Source organism: Bos javanicus, chromosome 18, assembly GCF_032452875.1.
Source record: "Bos javanicus breed banteng chromosome 18, ARS-OSU_banteng_1.0, whole genome shotgun sequence".
NCBI classification, from domain to species: domain Eukaryota; kingdom Metazoa; phylum Chordata; class Mammalia; order Artiodactyla; family Bovidae; genus Bos; species Bos javanicus.
This window is the reverse complement of record NC_083885.1, coordinates 10,996,339-11,014,281: the sequence shown is the minus strand read 5'-3', so window position 1 is coordinate 11,014,281 and position 17,943 is coordinate 10,996,339. Positions and strand designations below refer to the sequence as shown.

General features: G+C 49.6%; 1 protein-coding gene across 1 annotated transcript in view; it reads left to right on the top strand.

Moving 5' to 3' along the window:
- Window positions 1-17,943, top strand: part of COTL1 (coactosin like F-actin binding protein 1) — a 44,084-nt gene that overhangs the window by 21,410 nt on the left and 4,731 nt on the right. Inside the window, exon 3 of the mRNA XM_061386902.1 lies at window positions 2,682-2,839. Coding sequence (XP_061242886.1) covers window positions 2,682-2,839 — 158 coding nt within the window. The remainder of the gene's footprint in view (window positions 1-2,681; window positions 2,840-17,943) is intronic.

Here is a 17,943-nt window from a genome sequence, read left to right as displayed (position 1 = left end):
GCCTTCCTTATGGTCCAGCTCTCACATGCATACATGTGCGACGTATGTTGGTCACTAACCCCTTTTAACTTGGCCCATGAAGTGTCCCTGAGACCCGTCTTTCTTCTCTGTCCTCACCACTCTGTCACCCACTGACCCCTGTGGTCAGGTCCTGGGATGGGCTCCCACCAGCCTCCCATGGCCAGGTCGGGGGGTGGTTCCCTAAAGGAGGAGGGCTGGGCAGACACACCTGAGACACACCTTGGCTCCAGGCTGGCTTGTCCTTGGTGCATTACCTTGGGCATGTCACACGACCTCCTGGCTTCATCTCCCAAATGGAGGTTTGGATGTAGATGATGGTGACCATGATGTCCCCCATGGCCCACCTCCCCGCATCCTTTTGAAGACCTGATGAATACTGACCCATAAACTGAAGGGTGCTGTGTCAGCGTGAATGGCGATTATGATCTGTTTCCTTTAAGAAAAGCCTGGATATAGAGTTTGAATCTGGAGTCCGTGCCCTGTCGAGCGCTGTGTCTTAGCTCCCCCGGGTCAGATGGTTCCCTGCTAGACTGGCTGGCTTGTTGTCTAGGATGAACTTGGGCTTTGAGGTACTAACCAGCCAGTGTGGACTGTCTCCATCACACTCAGAGGGCTGGTGGTCTTGATGGCTCAGACAGTAAAGCGTCTGACTACAATGCGGGAGACCTGGGTTTAGTCCCTGGGTTGGGAAGATCTCCTGGAGAAGGAAATGGCACCCCACTCCAGTATTCTTGCCTAGAAAATCCCATGGACGAAGGAACCTGGTAGGCTACAGTCCATGGGGTTGCAAAGAGTCAAACACGACTGAGCGACTTCACTTTCACTTTATACTTTGTGTGGGATTCCACATGGAGGCACCTGGAATGATTCTAGGATCAAGACGCCTTGGTGTTTGTTTGTTTGTTTATTTATTGGCTGTGCTGGGTCTTTTTTGCTGCTTGAGGGCTTTCTCTAGTTGGAGAGAGTGGGGGCTACTCTTTGGTTGCAGTGCTCGGGCTTCTCATTGCGGTGGCTTCTCTTGGAGATCACAGGCTCTAGGCCACGAGGGCTTCAGTAATCGCGGCACATGGGCTCAGTAGTTGCAGCTCACGGGCTCCGGAGTGCAGGCTCAGCAGTTGTGGTGAAGAGGCTTAGTTGCATCTTGGCATGTGGAATCTTCCCAGAGCAGGATCAGACCTGTGTCCCCTGCATTGGCAGGTGGATTCTTAACCACTGGACCACCGGAAGCCCAAGATGCCTTGGTTTTAAGAAAGTAAAGTCGTGAAACCTCAAAGTGTGATCCTTTGACTAACAGCATCAGTATGACCTTGGAGCTAGTTAGGAATGCAGACCCCAGGGTCCCGTCCTAGACCTGCCGAATTGGAATCTGCATTTAAGTGAGATGTCAGGTGATTCAGATACACACAGTGATTGGGAAACACAGCTCCACGAGTCGCTGGGTCCCTGAGAAATCCTAAAGCCAGCAAGGAAAAGCCGTTTGAGAGCATGAGCTGAGTCAAGGGGCAGGTACAGGATGATTAACCCCAAACCATCAGCACTGACTCGATGGACACGAGTTAGTGATGGACAGGGAAGCCTGGCGTGCAGCAGTCCATGGGGTCGCGAAGAGTCGGACATGACTGAGCGACTGAACCAACTGAGCAGCAGCCTGCGTCCTGGCCATCATCAGGGAGGGGCTGAATCGAGACTTCACTGGTAACTGCAGTTGACATGTGAACTGTTTAGGGAGTAATCTGAGTAAGGATATGTGAGGCCTCAACTAAAAGGGCTGGATTTTGGTGCAAAACTGAAAGGGGTCCTGATTAAATGGGGACATAAAGTATGTCTGGAAATTGGTGCTCACCTGGCAGCAGCTGGGGGTGGTTCTGTTCCCCAGGGAACACCGGGTAACAGCTGGAGACGTTGGTGGTGGTCATCCTGGGGTGAGGGTGTGATACTGGCATGGAGGGGGCAGAGGCCAGGGTTGCTGCTCAGTCCTCCAATGCACGAGACGATCCCACCAGGAAGACCCACCCAGCCCCAAATGACCGGAGTGCCGAGATGGAGACACACGCATGCGCACGCATCACCCCCTACGGTCCCCCCCTCCCCCCCCCACCCCGCCCTCCACCGCCATGTAACAAGCACAACACACCTGGTGGAAAAATGCTCAGAATTCTTGATTGGCCTAATTGTATGGCCACAATCTAAGAATGCCCAGGGGGCCCCAAGCTGAATCCCAGGCCAGAAGCGGGGCCACTGTCTTTGTTCCCTGTCCCCCGACCCCCGTTCGGTCCTGTCTCTCTATTATGTGGCTTTCCTGTTCCAAATACGGCCTCAAAGATTTGGGATAAAAACAGTTGACCACCTTTTGCTCCCTGAATCAGATTCAGAATTTGAGGCATGGCTGTTTGAGGGGAGGGCAGGGTGGCGGGCGTGGCAGCCAGAGAGGCCTGGGCTCCCTCTGCCTGTACAGCCTCCGGAGCGTCCTGGGGCCCTTCTGCGCCTCCCGTCTGTGAAGTGGGCATCTCCGCCTGCAGCACTGTTGTTGAAATCGAAGGAGGGAACAGTGGCTCCTTCTGTGTCGCTCTGGGTGCCCTTGAGGTTCGGAGCCCCGCCTGGGGAGTGTGGATCTGGGTGTTCTAACTGAGCACCATGCCTTCCTTTTGCTGTTGGTGCAGATGACGTCCGATTGTTTGCCTTCGTGCGCTTCACCACGGGGGATGCGATGAGCAAGAGGTCCAAGTTCGCCCTCATCACATGGATCGGCGAGAACGTCAGCGGGCTGCAGCGCGCTAAGACCGGCACCGACAAGACTCTGGTGAAGGAGGTGGTGCAGGTAACCGTCTTTGTGTTCTCTTAGGGTCCGGGGGGTGGGGGTCACATTCCGCAAAGCGTCACCATCCAGTAGGGACACAAGGGGCTGGCCTGGCTCCTTGGTCCATGACTTTGAACGTCTCGTGCGAAGTCCTTGGACCACCAGCGACACTGGTGAGAGATACCCCAAATTGCCTTCTGGGTACGGTAGCCGCATTTGTGATCCTGACCATCGAATACTAGGAACGTGGTGGCTGGTGTCTGCCTTTCTGGGTGGGGCAGGCAGCTCATGGAGAAGGAGGCTGGAGGAATGACCAAAATGGCGCCACTTCCTGTGGGTGATGGAGGGCTTCCAGCCGTGGCCATGAGGACGCAAAGGGAGAGTTCACGAGTGCCCGCTGAATGGTGTCTAGCACACAGTAGGAGCACAATGACACTTGATGAATGAATAAATGTCAATCACATGGGCACCAGCAGGGGTTTAAAGATGACTTTGATGACCCTAGAATGACAATGGCTGCATCAGCAATGGCAAAGATCCCTAGACTGAGTAGCTGGGCGCTGGTGGTAGCTGATTGACTCCTGTGTCCCTATTAGACTAGAGGAAGAGGGGAAAATAGTGTACCTTGCTTTTGTCCCTGGGGTTCCAAACAGCTCTACCTGTAGAGCTTCCCATTTTAAAGTTCTGTATTTTTGCATTCTGGACATAAAAAAAATTGACACTGTTGGAAATTTCCAAAGCAGGTCATATGAAGCTAGGGCCTGGGGTCATGCTGAGAAAAAAAAATCCAAATTCTAGGGCTTCCTTGGTGGCTTAGTGGTAAAGAATCTGCCTGCCAGTGCAGGAGACATGAATTCAACCCCTGGTCCGCAAAGATCTCACATGTTGTGGAGCAACTAAGCCTGTGCACCAAAACTATTGAGCCTGGGCTCTAGAGCTGGGGAGCCACGACTACCGAAGCCTGTGCGCCCTAGAGCCCGCGCTCCTCAACAAGAGAAGCCCTCACACCGCAACTAGAGAGTGGCCCCGGCTCCCCGCAACGAGAGAGAAGCCCGCGTAGCAGTGAAGACCCAGCATAGCCTGAAGAAGCAAGTCAATAAAGTCACAGAAAAAAGTCCAAATTCCAGAACCATAGACTGGGGCAAGGAGGTGGAGGGGAGAGGGTTTTCTCCCTACCAAAGGGATCTCCATCTTGCAGAAGGATTTCCCAAAACCCATGATAGGGGGTGGATGGCTAACTCGTACAGGGCTTCCTTAGAGGTGATGCAAATATTCTAAACTGTTCTAAAATCTGTGGTGTTGGTTGCTCATATCTGAGAATATACAAAAAGCCATTGCATCCTAAAAAAAAAGAAACGTACACACACACAAATCTGCCGAGTGCAGTGTGGTGTCCTGGGTTGGATCCAGGACACACTGGTGAAATCTAGAAAAACTGGTGAGATCGGAATGAAGTCTGGGGTTTAGTTGGTAGTCGTGTTGGTTTCCTGGCTGTGACAAACACACCACGGTAACTTCAGATGTTCACAGTTGTCAAATGGCCGTGGGGTGCGTAGGAACTCTTGGTGCTGTCTCTTACAACTTTCCTCTAAATCCACAACTATCCCCAAATAAAACTTCCGTTAAAAAGTAATAATAGGAGAGAACTCCTATCATTCCATTATTACGGCCGATTTTTCCTTCTCTCCTCCCAGTCCTGTGGGTGAACGCACTCCCCTCTGCATTGCTACAGTCACAGCCTATGAATCACACCTAATCAGCTTCTTTTTTCCTAACATAACATAATTACGTAAATTATGTGTCTGCAGAGTCTTTGTAATGAACGTTCTTCTGGCTGCCAACAAGTCCGGTTTCTCAAGTGTACTGTGATGGATTGAAAATCCCCTCGGTGTTGGCCTCTTAGTTGCTTCCCATTTTTATTGTTATAAATAATACGTTCCAACCAGCATTTTAATACGTTCAGCTCCTTCCCGCCCTACACTGAACTGTTTCTTTAACGCGCCTTTCAGGAGGGGGAGTGTTCTGGAGTTAACAGGGGTGAAAATCCCTTTAAAAAGGAATAGGTTAGGACTTCCCTGGTGGCCCAGTGGTTAAGACTCTTCCCATCCAGTGCAGGGGGCACAGGTTCAATTCCTGGCCAGAGAACTAAGTTCCCATGTGTGCTGACGTGGCCAAAAATAAATAAAATGAAATTTTAAAATATTTGAGCCAAAAATTAAAAAATAGATATATATTGAACATAAAAAGGTATAGGCTGTCAAATTACCTCCTAAAGGGCTAGCACTATGCCTGGGATGTGGTAAATGTTCCATAAATGTCATTCACTTCCTAGCCTAATCAGCATTACCAGCGAATACTGCAGTTGGCACCCTGTCCAGGACTGGCACCCTTTCTTTGGGCAGCCGCCTACTCAACCCCTCGGGCTGTTTTTCTCCTGGACAGTTGGAGGCTTTAATGGTTAACCAGCTTTCAAGGGTCTCCTTTGTGGCAATAGAATGGAAAATGCAGAAGAATGCATGTCCACAATCAGAGGTCTCCTGCTGGAGTCCACCATCCATGCTTAGCCCTCTCATCAGCCAGCCCGGCATGGCCGGAAGAACAGCACGCACTGGGAGAGGGTGTTTGCTGGGGCGCATCCAGTGGGGGCGGTCTTTGAATCCTGCAGAACCCCTGTTTTCTTTCCACTTTTAAGACTGTGGTAAAATGAAATAACGTAAGATGTTAGCCCTTTTGGTGTGCCGTTCAGTGGTGTGACATACATTTATGTTGGGCGGTCACCGCCATTGTCCAAAAATTCCAGAGCTTTTAAAATCACCCCCAAAGGAAACTCTGTCCCTAGTAGCAGTTTGCAGAGTTCCTGTTACATCTAAAACTCTTCTCAGTTTGGTGAAATGGGTGGAGAGTGGTTTGGGGAAATATGATTTTTTGGTGGAAAGACTTCAGTTGGGAGTATTGATTATAATTCATTTGTTTGTAAACTCTAACATATTGCAGCAAAATGGGAATTGCTTGGCTCTCTGAACTAGGAGTTGCAGGGGTTGCCCGCTTGCGGTGTGGCTGGATCCAGAGCTGAGCCGTAGCTTCTCTTCTTTTCTCTTTTCTCTCTCCTCTGTGTTTGGCCCCAGGTGGCCTCTGCAGCAGGAGAAATGGTCCAGGCCTGGTGGCTGTTCTGGGTCTTGATCCCAGGGGAAGAGAGACTCCTCCTCCCTTAGTGTCAGTCATTCCCTTAAAGCGATCCAGTTGGCCCAGCTGAGGTCATATGCATGTCCTGTGGGGCCGGGAGGTGTGGAGCCTCATGACTGGCAGCTCCGAACTGATTCCAGTTGTTAAAAGAAAAGGATGCTGGTATATGAAGAGCATAGCGGATGCTTGCTTGATCTTGAACTGCAGGTGCAATGTGATATTTTGACCATTACCTTTTGCATTTCCCACCTCTTCATTTAAAAAGGTTTATTACCTGAAACTGTTACAAGACCTCACATTTATACTACAGTTGTAAATACAGCCATTTATGTTACAGAGGGTCGATTTTACTGCTGTAATGGTATCTTCCGACAGTCATTAAAATCTTGCTGATGCTGGCAGGTCAGTTTTCCCCTCTGCTTAGTCGGGGGGGCACTCAGAGCAGATGTTCTTTAAGGGGTCTCCAGATGGCCATTCTGGATTCCTTATCTTGGGGACAGGATCACATCCCCAGCTGCCTTTTACCACCATTTCCATGTGAAGAATAAATGGATTGAGTTTTAATTTAAGATTATTCCTGGCCTTTTTTTAGTAATAATAAAACTACTCCACATCCTTATGCTTTGTATGAAACGTTCAGTTCAGTTCAGTCGCTCAGTCGTGTCCGACTCTTTGAGACCCCATGGACTGCAGCACGCCAGGCTTCCCTGTCTGTAGAGCATGTAAATGAATGTTGTTGTTCGGTTGGTGAGTCAAGTCCGACTCTTTGCAACCCCGTGAATTGTAGCCCACCAGGCTCCTCTGTCCATGGGATTCTCCAGGCAAGAATATTGGAGTAGGTTGCCGTTTTCTCCTCCAGAGGACCTTCCTGACCCAGGGATGGAACCTGTATCTCCTGCATTGGCAGGTGAATTCTTTACCACTGCACCACCGGGGAAGCCCATAAATGAATGTAGAGCCGCTGAAATCAAGAAGCATGGGTCTTTATGCCACCTGCCTGCTCGTGGGCAAGTCGCTCTCCCTTCTTGGACCTCAGTTTCCTCATTTAAAAATAAGTTGGATTGGGACTTCCCTGGCCGTTGACTTTGCCTTCCAGTGCGGAAGGTGTGGGTTCAATCCTTGATTGGAGAGCTACGATCCCACATGCCTCCTGGCCAAAACACCAAAACAGAAAACAGAAACAATCTTGTAACAAATTCAATAAAGACTTTAAAAATGATCCACATCAAAAAAAAATTTTTTTCTTAAAAAAAAAAAAGAATTGGATGAGTTGACCTGCTGTGTCCTGTTTGTACATATTCTGAAATAGTTTCATTTGTTTAGGGGGTACTTTGTTTATCATAGTGTATTACTTTTAAAGGAACCTTTTACTTTGTCAGTAGAAGAGACAGTGTGCCGTGCAGGGGTCTGGGGGTGTAGCCTTTGGAGCCAGATGGAGTGAGTTCAGGTTTCAGCCCTGCTGTTCAGTGTGCAGCCCCGGGCAAGTTGCTCTCCTCTGGGCCTGATGTCCGAAGCAGGGCTGGTATAGTATCTGCCTCCTGGGGTTGTTGTGGGGATTGAATGAGCGACTATCAGGAAATGCAATTAGAACAGTGTCTGGCAGCATCCTGGGAGTGTAGTTGCGATTACTCCCAGCTTTCCTGGTTCGACACCACTGTGATACACAGCTTTCTAGTTTCCCTGGGGGCTGACAGGTCCACATGCTGAGTCCCTGACCTGGGGCATGAATCTTACTTTTGAACCATCCTGCCTAACTCTTACAAATGGCTTGGACAAAAGTCACATCCGTCAGCAACACAGGAAGGTTCCAGCCTCACTCACCTTTGCTGGTGCTAACTTCAAAACAATCCGAACCTCACCTGGGGCCTGTGCCTAGGTGCATCAGCTAGGAGAGTAACCCTAAGCATAGCCCTGAGCAATAAGACTTGCATCAAGCCATGGCTAACAAGCAGCCGGCCCGGGTCTGGAGCCCCGAGGAGTCAAAAGTCAGGAGGTTTGATGGCGGGTCCCTAGTCTGTGTTCAGAGCCAGGCTGAGATTCTGAGCAGCCTCTGAGGCTGGTGGAGAACAGGACGAGGCCAGCAAGGCTGGGGGCAGCAGCGGGGTGCCAGCCTGGGCGAGGGTGGCACCCAGACTTGGGCCTGGAATGCGCTGAGTGGACAGGGTGCGTGGCTGCCTCGCCACAGCCGTCGTCTGCCGCACAGAAATGCCTGGCTGGTGCCGGCGACACAACACCCAGCCCATTGTCCCGGCGCCGCTGCAGGGTGAGAGGGACAATGCAGCAGCCCCATCAGAGACCAGCCTGCGCTGGGCCAGGCTGTCTCGATTTAGAAACGGACTCGGTCGATGGAGCATTGTGCTGGCCTTGCAGAAGCTCTGTACTCACGTGGTCCTTTTATCTCTTTTTTTATTTTTGAACATCATATGAATGCTCACGGAACCAATTACCCGGAGGTACATCTCGGCTTTCAGCTCTGGGAAGAGAACAGCAGGGAGTGTTTCCTCTAAGGGAAAGTGAAGGTGGGAAGGACGGGCCTGTCAGTGACTGCATGGAGCCAGCAGTGTAACGTGTATCCTGAAGGCTTCTGAACCCCAGGAGCAGGGGCAGTTTACACGCTGGACCGGTCCACCCACAGGGCCAGGACCAGATGTCCTAACTCCCTTCCAGGAGGGTCATGTTTATGTACAAGTGTGGTAGTTATATTAATAACAAGAGTTTTACTGTGCCCTTGCCTTACGCCTGGCACTTTGAAGGACTTTCCACATATTGAAATTATTTCTTCTTCACAAGGCCAGTTCTGCCATCATCTGCATTTTATAGATGAGGAGTCTGAGGACTGGGGAAAGTTGGGGAATTTGCTAAAGGTCCCCTGTGCTTGCAGACTGGCCAGGGACCCCGACTCTGCCACTTCAGCCCACTACACGTTTCCCAAAGTCCTCTAGCACCAAGAAGAATGTTCTGAGGCCAACGTACCTTTTGGAAGCTACTTTTATAGACTCGCATGACACGTTAAAGGCTCTGAGAAGATCTGCAGGAAACAAACATCTTACATTTATTTTTAAAAATACTGACCTGGTTCTTAATCTTCCTTGATGTTAGAACTTTTTTTTTTTTTGAAACTGGAAACTGAACATCATTGCACAGTGTTTCTTTCTTTTTAAATACTGCTGTGTCAAATGGAAGAGATCATGGGCCTAAGGGGAGTGAGATCCAAGTTGATATTCCAGCTTTATTAACCTTTCGCCCTAGTGAAAGTGAAAGTCGCTCAGTTGTGTCCGACTCTTTGCGTCCCCATGGACTGACTATAACAGTCCACAGAATTCTCTAGGCCAGAATACTGGAGTGGGTAGCCTTTCCCTTCTCCAGGGGATCTTCCCAACACAGGGATCGAATCCAGGTCTCCTGCATTGTAGGCGAATTCTTTACCGGCTAAGCCACAAGGGAAGCCCCTTCGCCCTAGGACCTCAGGCAAGTAACTTTATCCGTAGAAGCTGTTCTCACTTAAAGAGAATGTAGATTCTCACATAGCTGTTGGAAGGATGAAAGAAAAACAAAATGAAAAGGTTTCTCCTTTTAGTGACTGATGAACGCCTATCATCCTTCACAACCCTGATTTTTTTTTTTAACAAATGTGAATAAAACAGATTTATTGAAAACACGTATAATGCATGTGGCCATTACATTACCCATAGTATAAACTTTTAGAACATATACTTTCAGTACTATGAATTACGATTCCATGCAGAAAAAAAGTCACACACATTATTGCTGAATGAGTGAAATCTAACAGATGTCTCTGATGTTTCTTTGCTTTCCTTCTTGTCAAAAAAAGAGAACACACAAATCTCAGAAAACAAAAGTAGGCCAAAATATGAATAGAAATTTTCCCAAATAGAACACACAGGTGAAAAACAGACACATGAAAAACAAAAATTAACATTAAGACAACCCTGATTTTTTAATCCCATTCTCCTACCAGCCTCAATCAGAATTAATTGCTCCTGTGTTTGTCCTGTAGCTCAAATTCCTTGAATTATAATTAAATGGCCCAAGAAAGTAATCTCAAGGGCAAGGACCATGGCTGCTTTATTTGCATTTCTCGTACCTAGAAAAGTACTAAAACATGCTAAAATGTGAAGAAATAGATCTGTTCACGTAGGCTCTAGTCTGTGCCTTATTCTAGGACTGCTGCTGCTGCTGCTGCTGCTGCTAAGTCGCTTCAGTCGTGTCCGACTCTGTGCGACCCCACAGACGGCAGCCCACCAGGCTCCCCCGTCCCTGGGATTCTCCAGGCAAGAACACCGGAGTGGGCTGCCATTTCCTTCTCCAATGCATGAAAGTGAAAAGTGAAAGTGAAGTCGCTCAGTCATGTCCGACTCCTAGCGACCCCATGGACTGCAGCCTACCACCAGGCTCCTCCGTCCATGGGATTTTCCAGGCAAGAGTACTGGAGTGGGGTGCCATTGCCTTCTCTGTATTCTAGGACAAAAGCTAGTAAATGTTCAACAACTGCTCTTCGGGCTGAATTAAGTTGTAGAAGCCATTTACACTCAGAGAGGGGCTTGAAGGTGAATTGGAATTTCCACAGGCTCTTCTTTTGTTTCAGTGGAAAGCAGAGGTGAGAGCTGTTTGGATCAGCGGGGAGAACCTGTGTACCTTGGTGTCAGGAGATTTACAGGGCTGCTGCCCCCGCCTGCAGAGCATCAGTGCTGCCCGCCACTCGGGGACCAGCTTAGATGCCTCATCCCTCTTTGAAAAGGCTGTTTTTATGGGGAGTTTTCGGAGAAGGCAATGGCACCCCACTCCAGTACTCTTGCCTGGAAAATCCCATGGACAGAGGAGCCTGGTAGGCTGCAGTCCATGGGATCGCTAAGTCACAGACTGAGCGACTTCACTTTCACTTTTCACTTTCATGCATTGGAGAAGGAAATGGCAACCCACTCCAGTGTTCTTGCCTAGAGAATCCCAGGGAAGGTGGAGCTTGATGGGCTGTCGTCTTTGGGGTCGCACAGAGTCGGACACGACTGAAGCGACTTCTCTTACCTCTACTTCATGGGGAGTTTTTTGCTTCTTCAAGCCTGTGGTTTGCCTGTTTATTCTTCTCAGAACCAGAAAGGGCTTTTTGTGCTCATGTGTTTCACCTGGGCCTGGACTCACGCAAGGGGGCTTTCCGGTGATTGAATCCTGTATTGAAAACATAGGGACTTGCCTGGTGGTTCAGTGGCTAAGACTCCATGTTCCCAATACAAGGGGCGTGGGTTTGATGCACGGTTGGGAAACTAGATCCTATATGCCACAACCAAGGTCTGGCACAACCAGATAACACACACACACACACACACACACACACACACACACTAAAGTCCCAAGCTGCCTGTGAATGGTGGTGCCGGGATCCTGTGTGGAGGGGCAGGTGTCATGATGTGTCCAACATGCAGATGAGGAAACTGAGGCTTGGAGGGGTGCCGCCTCAAGCCAAGGATGAGTGTCAAGACAGAAGCCAGGTGATGGGGCTCAGAGGTCATTTTATTCAGGGGAGGGCAGTGGGGAACGTGGTTCTATGCTCTTGCTACCAAGAGGTTAAAAGCTCATGGGAGAAAGAGGAAGATGCCCACACCCTGAGCCCGGCATGTAAATGCAAGTCGCTTTCACAAGTTGAGAGCTCTGCCAGTAGGTTGTGGCTGGGTTCCCGTCACTAAAAAATCCCAGATGGGTCCCAGCCCTGGGCCAGCCAGCCTTGGTGTGGTGCCTGCCTGCCGCCACCCCCCACCCCTGCAGTGGTGGGCCTCCTGATGTCCACACAGTGATTCCTGACACTCACAGCAGACGGTTTCCAGGGACTGGGGACATCAGATTAGAGCCGTGCAGGTCTTTGCTGAAGGAGCCCAAGCGCTGAGTCCAGAGAGGTCCCCAAGTGTGACCCGCACACCCAGTGGTGCTGTTGAGAAGGCTGCCTGTGCCCTGGACCTCTGAGCCTTTCAGATCTTCCCTGCCTCAGTCTCTTGCCTTGCGGGACCGCCCCCTGCCTCTGTCCTTCTCTTGTGGTAGTTTATCCCCGGGACCCTGCCTTTTGAGAGTCCCTCCTAGAACAAGCTCCAGGCTCTCTGTTCTTTCCCCTATGGTGGTTTATCCCCAGGCGCTGAAAAAATGGTTAGGACAAAATTAAGGACTTCCCTGGTGGCTCAGACGGTAAAGCGTCTGTCTACAATGCAGGAGACCCACGTTCAATCCCTGGGTCGGAAAGATCCCCTGGAGAAGGAAATGGCAACCCACTCCAGGACTCTTGCCTGGAAAAATCCCATGGACGGAGGAGCCTGGTAGGCTACAGTCCATGGGGTCACAAAGAGTTGGACACGACTGAGCGACTTCACTGTGCTTCACTTCGAGTGATGGTTAATCACACAGCTAAGCCTGCTAATTCCCCTGGAGCCCTGGGTGCATGATACGTGTTATTACAAAACATTGCAGAGGTTCAGGGTCCTTCTATGTAACATTTCATAGATGTTTTCAGTTTTCGTAATTTTAATGGCTAAATACTATTCTGTTCAGTGGATGTGGGATTGTGTGTGTGTGTGTGTGGTTTTCATCCCCCTGATGAAGACCTTGGTGTGGAGTTAAACATGGGTTTGGGTCTCAGCCCCACCCCATGATGTGTGTGACCTTGTGCCAGCTGTTTCACTTCCCTGAGCTTCAGCTTCCTCTGAAAATTGGGGATGATAATATCTAACCATAGAATTGTAAAAATTAAATAAAATATTGTGTATCCTAAGTGCCTGCCGTGTAGGAACTGTTCAATGTAGGTGCTACTTACTTATTTACTCAACTTTTGTTGAAAAGTGGAAGCAGTCTGGTATTTACTGACAGTGAACATCTGTGAGTATACATGTTGTAATTTTTTTTTAATTCTGTTGAGTTTTTCCTTTGGGAAAAATTCCCAAAAGTGAATATTGCTGAGGAGCAAGAAATACTAACCACTTTTTATGGTTGAGGAATATTCCATTGCATATATGTACCACATCTTCTTTATGCGTGCATCTGTTAATGGATATTCAGATTGTTCCCATGTCCTGGCTATTGTGTAAATGGTGCTGCAGTGAACACTGGGGTACATTTGTCATTTTGAACTATGGTTTTCTCAAGCAGTTATACTCCAAGTTAAAAAAAGAAAGAAATGTTAGCCACAGCTTCAACCAGGCAGAAATTGAAGTCCTAAACTGGATTAATATTTCTTGTCAGTTGATTGATAGCAGGGGCTATTTGGAGGTGTGGATTAAGAAGGATTCTGAGGTTAAGTCTGGACTCAGTGGGGAAAGTGCCGTGACTGGTTTGTGATGTCTGCCGTGGGTACCAGAGGAGAGAGTGGAGCTTGTTCCTGCCTTCTTTTTTTTATATATATTTCTTTATCTGGCTGTGTCGGCTCTTACTTGCTGCACTTAGGGTCTTGTTGTGTCATGCAGATTTTTCATTGCAGTGCTTGGGTTTAGTTGCCCCATGGCATGCAGGATTTTAGATCCTTAGCCAGGGATTGAACTCATGTCCCCTGCAGTGCAGGGGACCACTGGACCACCAGGGAAGCCCCCAATTCCCACATTCTTACCACCCTTGATCTTGATGGAGCCTTGTCAGAAATCAGGCAGAGTGGAGTCGGGGCTCTTGTAAATATCCGTGGTCAGTGTTGGACAGTTACCTTGAGTCCACTCGGCATGCCACCACATGCTGCTCTCTCGTCCTTTGTCCCCTCCTGAGTGAAATAGGGTTGTGTCATTCCTGACCTGTGACAATGATGCAGGTGCCTGCGTTCCCAAACAACCTGCTTGTTTTTCCCTTGTCTGTGATGACTCATGTCGGTTACAGGAACCTTTTCTTTTTTAGTAAATATACCCCACTAGAAGGACTTTTAAAACCTTGGTCTCTGAGACTCTGCAGAATAGTTGTAGGAGGGAAGGTGTAGGGGGCCCAGGAGGGGTTGGCAGGTTTGAAGCTGTGTGTTTTCTTCTGGCCCATGTTCCTTGGAGGGTGCCTTTTCTCTTAGCAAGGTGCAGGCTGCTGGGGACCAGTTGCTTTTCTTCAGCACGCCAAGGTCTTTGGTTTATAATTAATGTTCGCCCACTTGGGGAAAAGATACATTATTGTGGCCAGCATGTGTCCCATCCACCCTCTGCCCCATCTCACTGCCTACACACACTGCCCCACCTCACACAGGTGGCAGGGGAGGTACCATCCCCCCATTTTTGCAAGAGTTTGGGATGGGCCTGAAGCCAGCACACAACCTTCTTTTTGAAAGTCATACTCAAATCCCAAAGTTGACATTTCTGTGCTGGTTTCTCTCACTGCTCCTTGGATTCTGGTGTCCAAGGTGGAACTTTGTCCCGTGGGCTCTGGAGGCTCAGGTGCAAACCCAAGGATGGCTGGTGGGGAAAGAGATGGCAGACCCACCATCCAGACCACTTCTTTCATGGAGATGGAGACCAGGGCCTAGAGCCATTGACTGCTTCCTGCAGGGCCTTTTAGAGCCCTCCTGGTTCTTTTTCTCTGCTCTGAGACTATCAGAGGGACCTGTTAGTATCAGATTTTAACTTCCCAGGGCCTCAGAGAGTGTCTGGCATATATAGATGTTTAGTAGGCAGGTGTTAATTGGAAGAATGATTTGCATTAACTCTCGTTATCTTAGGATATGATGAAGGTCACCTCTTTTCCCTGGCGCCACCTTGTAGAAATGGGCATTACTGGCATCACAGGCTTAACTCACTTTTTCTCTCCAGACTTTCCCGGCACCTGTGTTCTCTGTGTAGGGTAGCAACTCATCATGGTCCTTATGTTCTGGGTAGAAGACCAGACACACTTCTGCCCCCACGGACCTCCTCTCTGTCTTCCCATGGCTAATTCTGTCCCCAGCTTTTGAGTGAGCAGCTGGACTTGCTGTCTTCCTTCTGCAAGGGCGAGGAGAGCCTGTGTCACTCTCCTGCTTATTCTGAGAAATTCCCCAGACTTCCCTTCATTAAAAAGTAAACAGTGAGGATGGAGAAGTCAGTGTGGGTGAGGGAAAGGGAACTTAGCCACACCCTATACACTTGCTGTGGAGAAGGCAATGGCACCCCACTCCAGTACTCTTGCCTGGGAAATCCCATGGACGGAGGAGCCCTGTAGGCTGCAGTCCATGGGGTCGCAAAGAGTCAGACACGACTGAGCAACTTCACTTTCACTTTTCACTTTCATGCATTGGAGAAGGAAATGGCAACCCACTCATATTCTTGCCTGGAGAATCCCAGGGACGGGGGAGCCTGGTGGGCTGCCGTCTATGGGGTCACACGACTGAAGCGACTTAGCAGCAGCAGCAGCAGCATACATTTGCTCTGAGCATTTCAGAAAACTTCTTTAGAGCTCACAGACTGCCCTAACAATCTTGAGAATGAAGAAAATCCATGATCTTGTGAAATATTACCTAACCATTCTTGTGCACTTGCTCTGTACTAGGCACACTCATCAGATACTTACAGGATGTAGGTCCTCTTACCGTCCCCACCTGAGAGAGGAAACTGAGGGTCAGGAGGGTAAGTTTCTGGGGAGGGTCAGGCTGCTGGAAATGCACATGGGCAGCCGTCTCAGTATGTGGCCCAGGCCACTCCCAGTACATTTTAGGACCGAAGTGGGGGCTTAAACCCAGGCAGTTGGGAGCTATTTAAAACCAAGATGATTTTGGGACTTCTCCGGCAGTCCAGTGGCTAAGACTCCACTCTCCTGATGCAGGGGAGCTGGGTTCAATCCCTGGTCGGGGAACTAGATTCCACGTACAACTAAGAGCTTGCATGACGCAGCTAAAGAACCCACATACAGCAAAGAAGATCCGAAGATCCCGACTGCTGCAACTAAGACCAGCATAGCCAAATAAATAGTATTTCAAAAGTAATAAAAGTGAGATGATTTAAAACCAAGGATGGGAAACTATAATACGCACTTTTTAGACCAGCCTTGCAAATAGATTCTTGACTGTATATAGAGCACCACTTCCTAATCCTTGTCCTTCTCTAGAGTTGCCCGCCTTGGAAGCAGACCGATGTCCATCCTCTGTCTTTGAAGCATGAGCTTAAATGCTCTTGAGAAACATCCCGGGGACAGAATGTGTCCTGAATTTGCTCAGTGTGTGTCTGCAAGCCATCTAGGAGTCCTGGTTAGCTGGATGAGGTGTCTTCCTTTGAGAAGTCCTGCCCTGGCAGAAAAGGGAGAGACCCTGTCTGCAGGCTGTCAGCCAGGGACACCGAGTTCCCAGACATGACAAAGATCTTTCTAGAACTCTAGGTCACAGTGCCCCCAGGCCAGCCCGTGTTGCTTTGAAGTCCTTGGCATGTGGCTCTGGCAGCCTGAAGGATGTGATGGCTGCTGGCGTGGGAGGGACGCGCAGCCCACCGGGTAGTATGTCGAGGCGAGAGGGCCTATCCCCGGGGCCCCAGTGTGATGCTGCTGTGCCCTGGGACGAATCACTCCCCCTCTCTGGGTCTCTTCCTTATTCTCTATCAAATGAGGGGGTGAATGTCAGAGTGTCAAAGGCTCTTTCAGCTCAATACTCCCTCACCCTGACTTTCTTTGGTTAACCAAGGTACACATAGAGGAGAACACATATATCTAAGGTGTACAGTTTGATGAATTTATGAATTCTAAAATTTGGAATTTTTGTACACACCCATGAAACTACCGTCCAGATCAAGACATGGATCCAGCAGCCACCCACTCCTGCCCTGGAAGGCTCTCCTCCCCCCGACCCAGATCAGCTCTGATATTTTATGATTAATGTGTCTGCTTGACTGAGCACATTATTCTTTTTTGTTTTTTTAACTTTTTATTTTATATTGAAGGGTAGCCGATTAACAATGTTGATAGTTTCAGGTGCACGGCAAAGGAACTCAGCCGTACGTATTTCATTATTTATTCTTTCAGCTGCTCTGGTCTCAGCTGCAGCTCACGAGATCTTAAGTCACAACATTCGAACTCGTAGCTGTGGCATGTGGGATCTAGTTTCCTGACCAGGGAACGAACCCAGGTCCCCTGAACTGGGAGCGTGTAGTCTTAGCCACTGGACCACCGGGGAAGTCCCTGAGCACGTCATTCCTTCAGGCTCTTTCCTGTTCTCTCTGGACCTGGACTGCCACTGGCCATGTGTGGCCGCAGAGCGTGGAAAGCCTGGCTTGTCACACTGCTGTGTGCTGAGTGCACTGGCTTTTTGAGATTAAGTATGGAGAACAAAATCACTTGTTTCGGTGTGGCTTCTAGCAAATTTACGACTCCCTATGTGTTAGCGTTGCTCTGGGCCGCGCTGTTTTCCTTTCCGCAAGGACTTGCGCCCTGCCGCTTGCAGCCTCCGTGTGGCCTGCCTCTTCTCCGGGAGGTGTTGGTGGTACCTGGAGGGTGCCAGGGACTGCGGTTGAGAGTCCAGGGTGTGCGCATGGCAGGGCCGGGGCGGGGGGGCCTGCTTTCTGTAGACGTGTTCTTTGTGGTTTTCAGTGTGGGCGAGTCCTTGCAGGCCCCTCAGGTCGTGGGCTTTGCTCCTACATTGAGGTCTGGCTGTCCACAGAATCATTTTTGCTGTTTCTGCCTGTTTTTGAAAGCTGACATTTAAGCCCACTCCCCAGAGGTGGTGGCGCCTCCCTTGCCATGTTGAATGCCCGCTCTGTGAGGACCCTGGAAGGAACGGAGGTGGAGAAATGTACAGTCATTTGGGGTTGAATTTAGGTTGACTCAGACCTTTGGGGGACTTTTTGTGGAGTCCACACCCTGAGGGGATCTCACCTTTTTGAAGCCTCTGCCTTCCACAAACTCCACCCCAGCATCCTGTGGTGGGGGAGCCCCTCCAGGCCCGCCAGGACCACCTCTATGTGGCCGGCCACTTCCTGTCTGCCCTCTGGAGGGAGGGGGTTGATCCCAATAGTAGGGACAGATGAGGCTGCTTG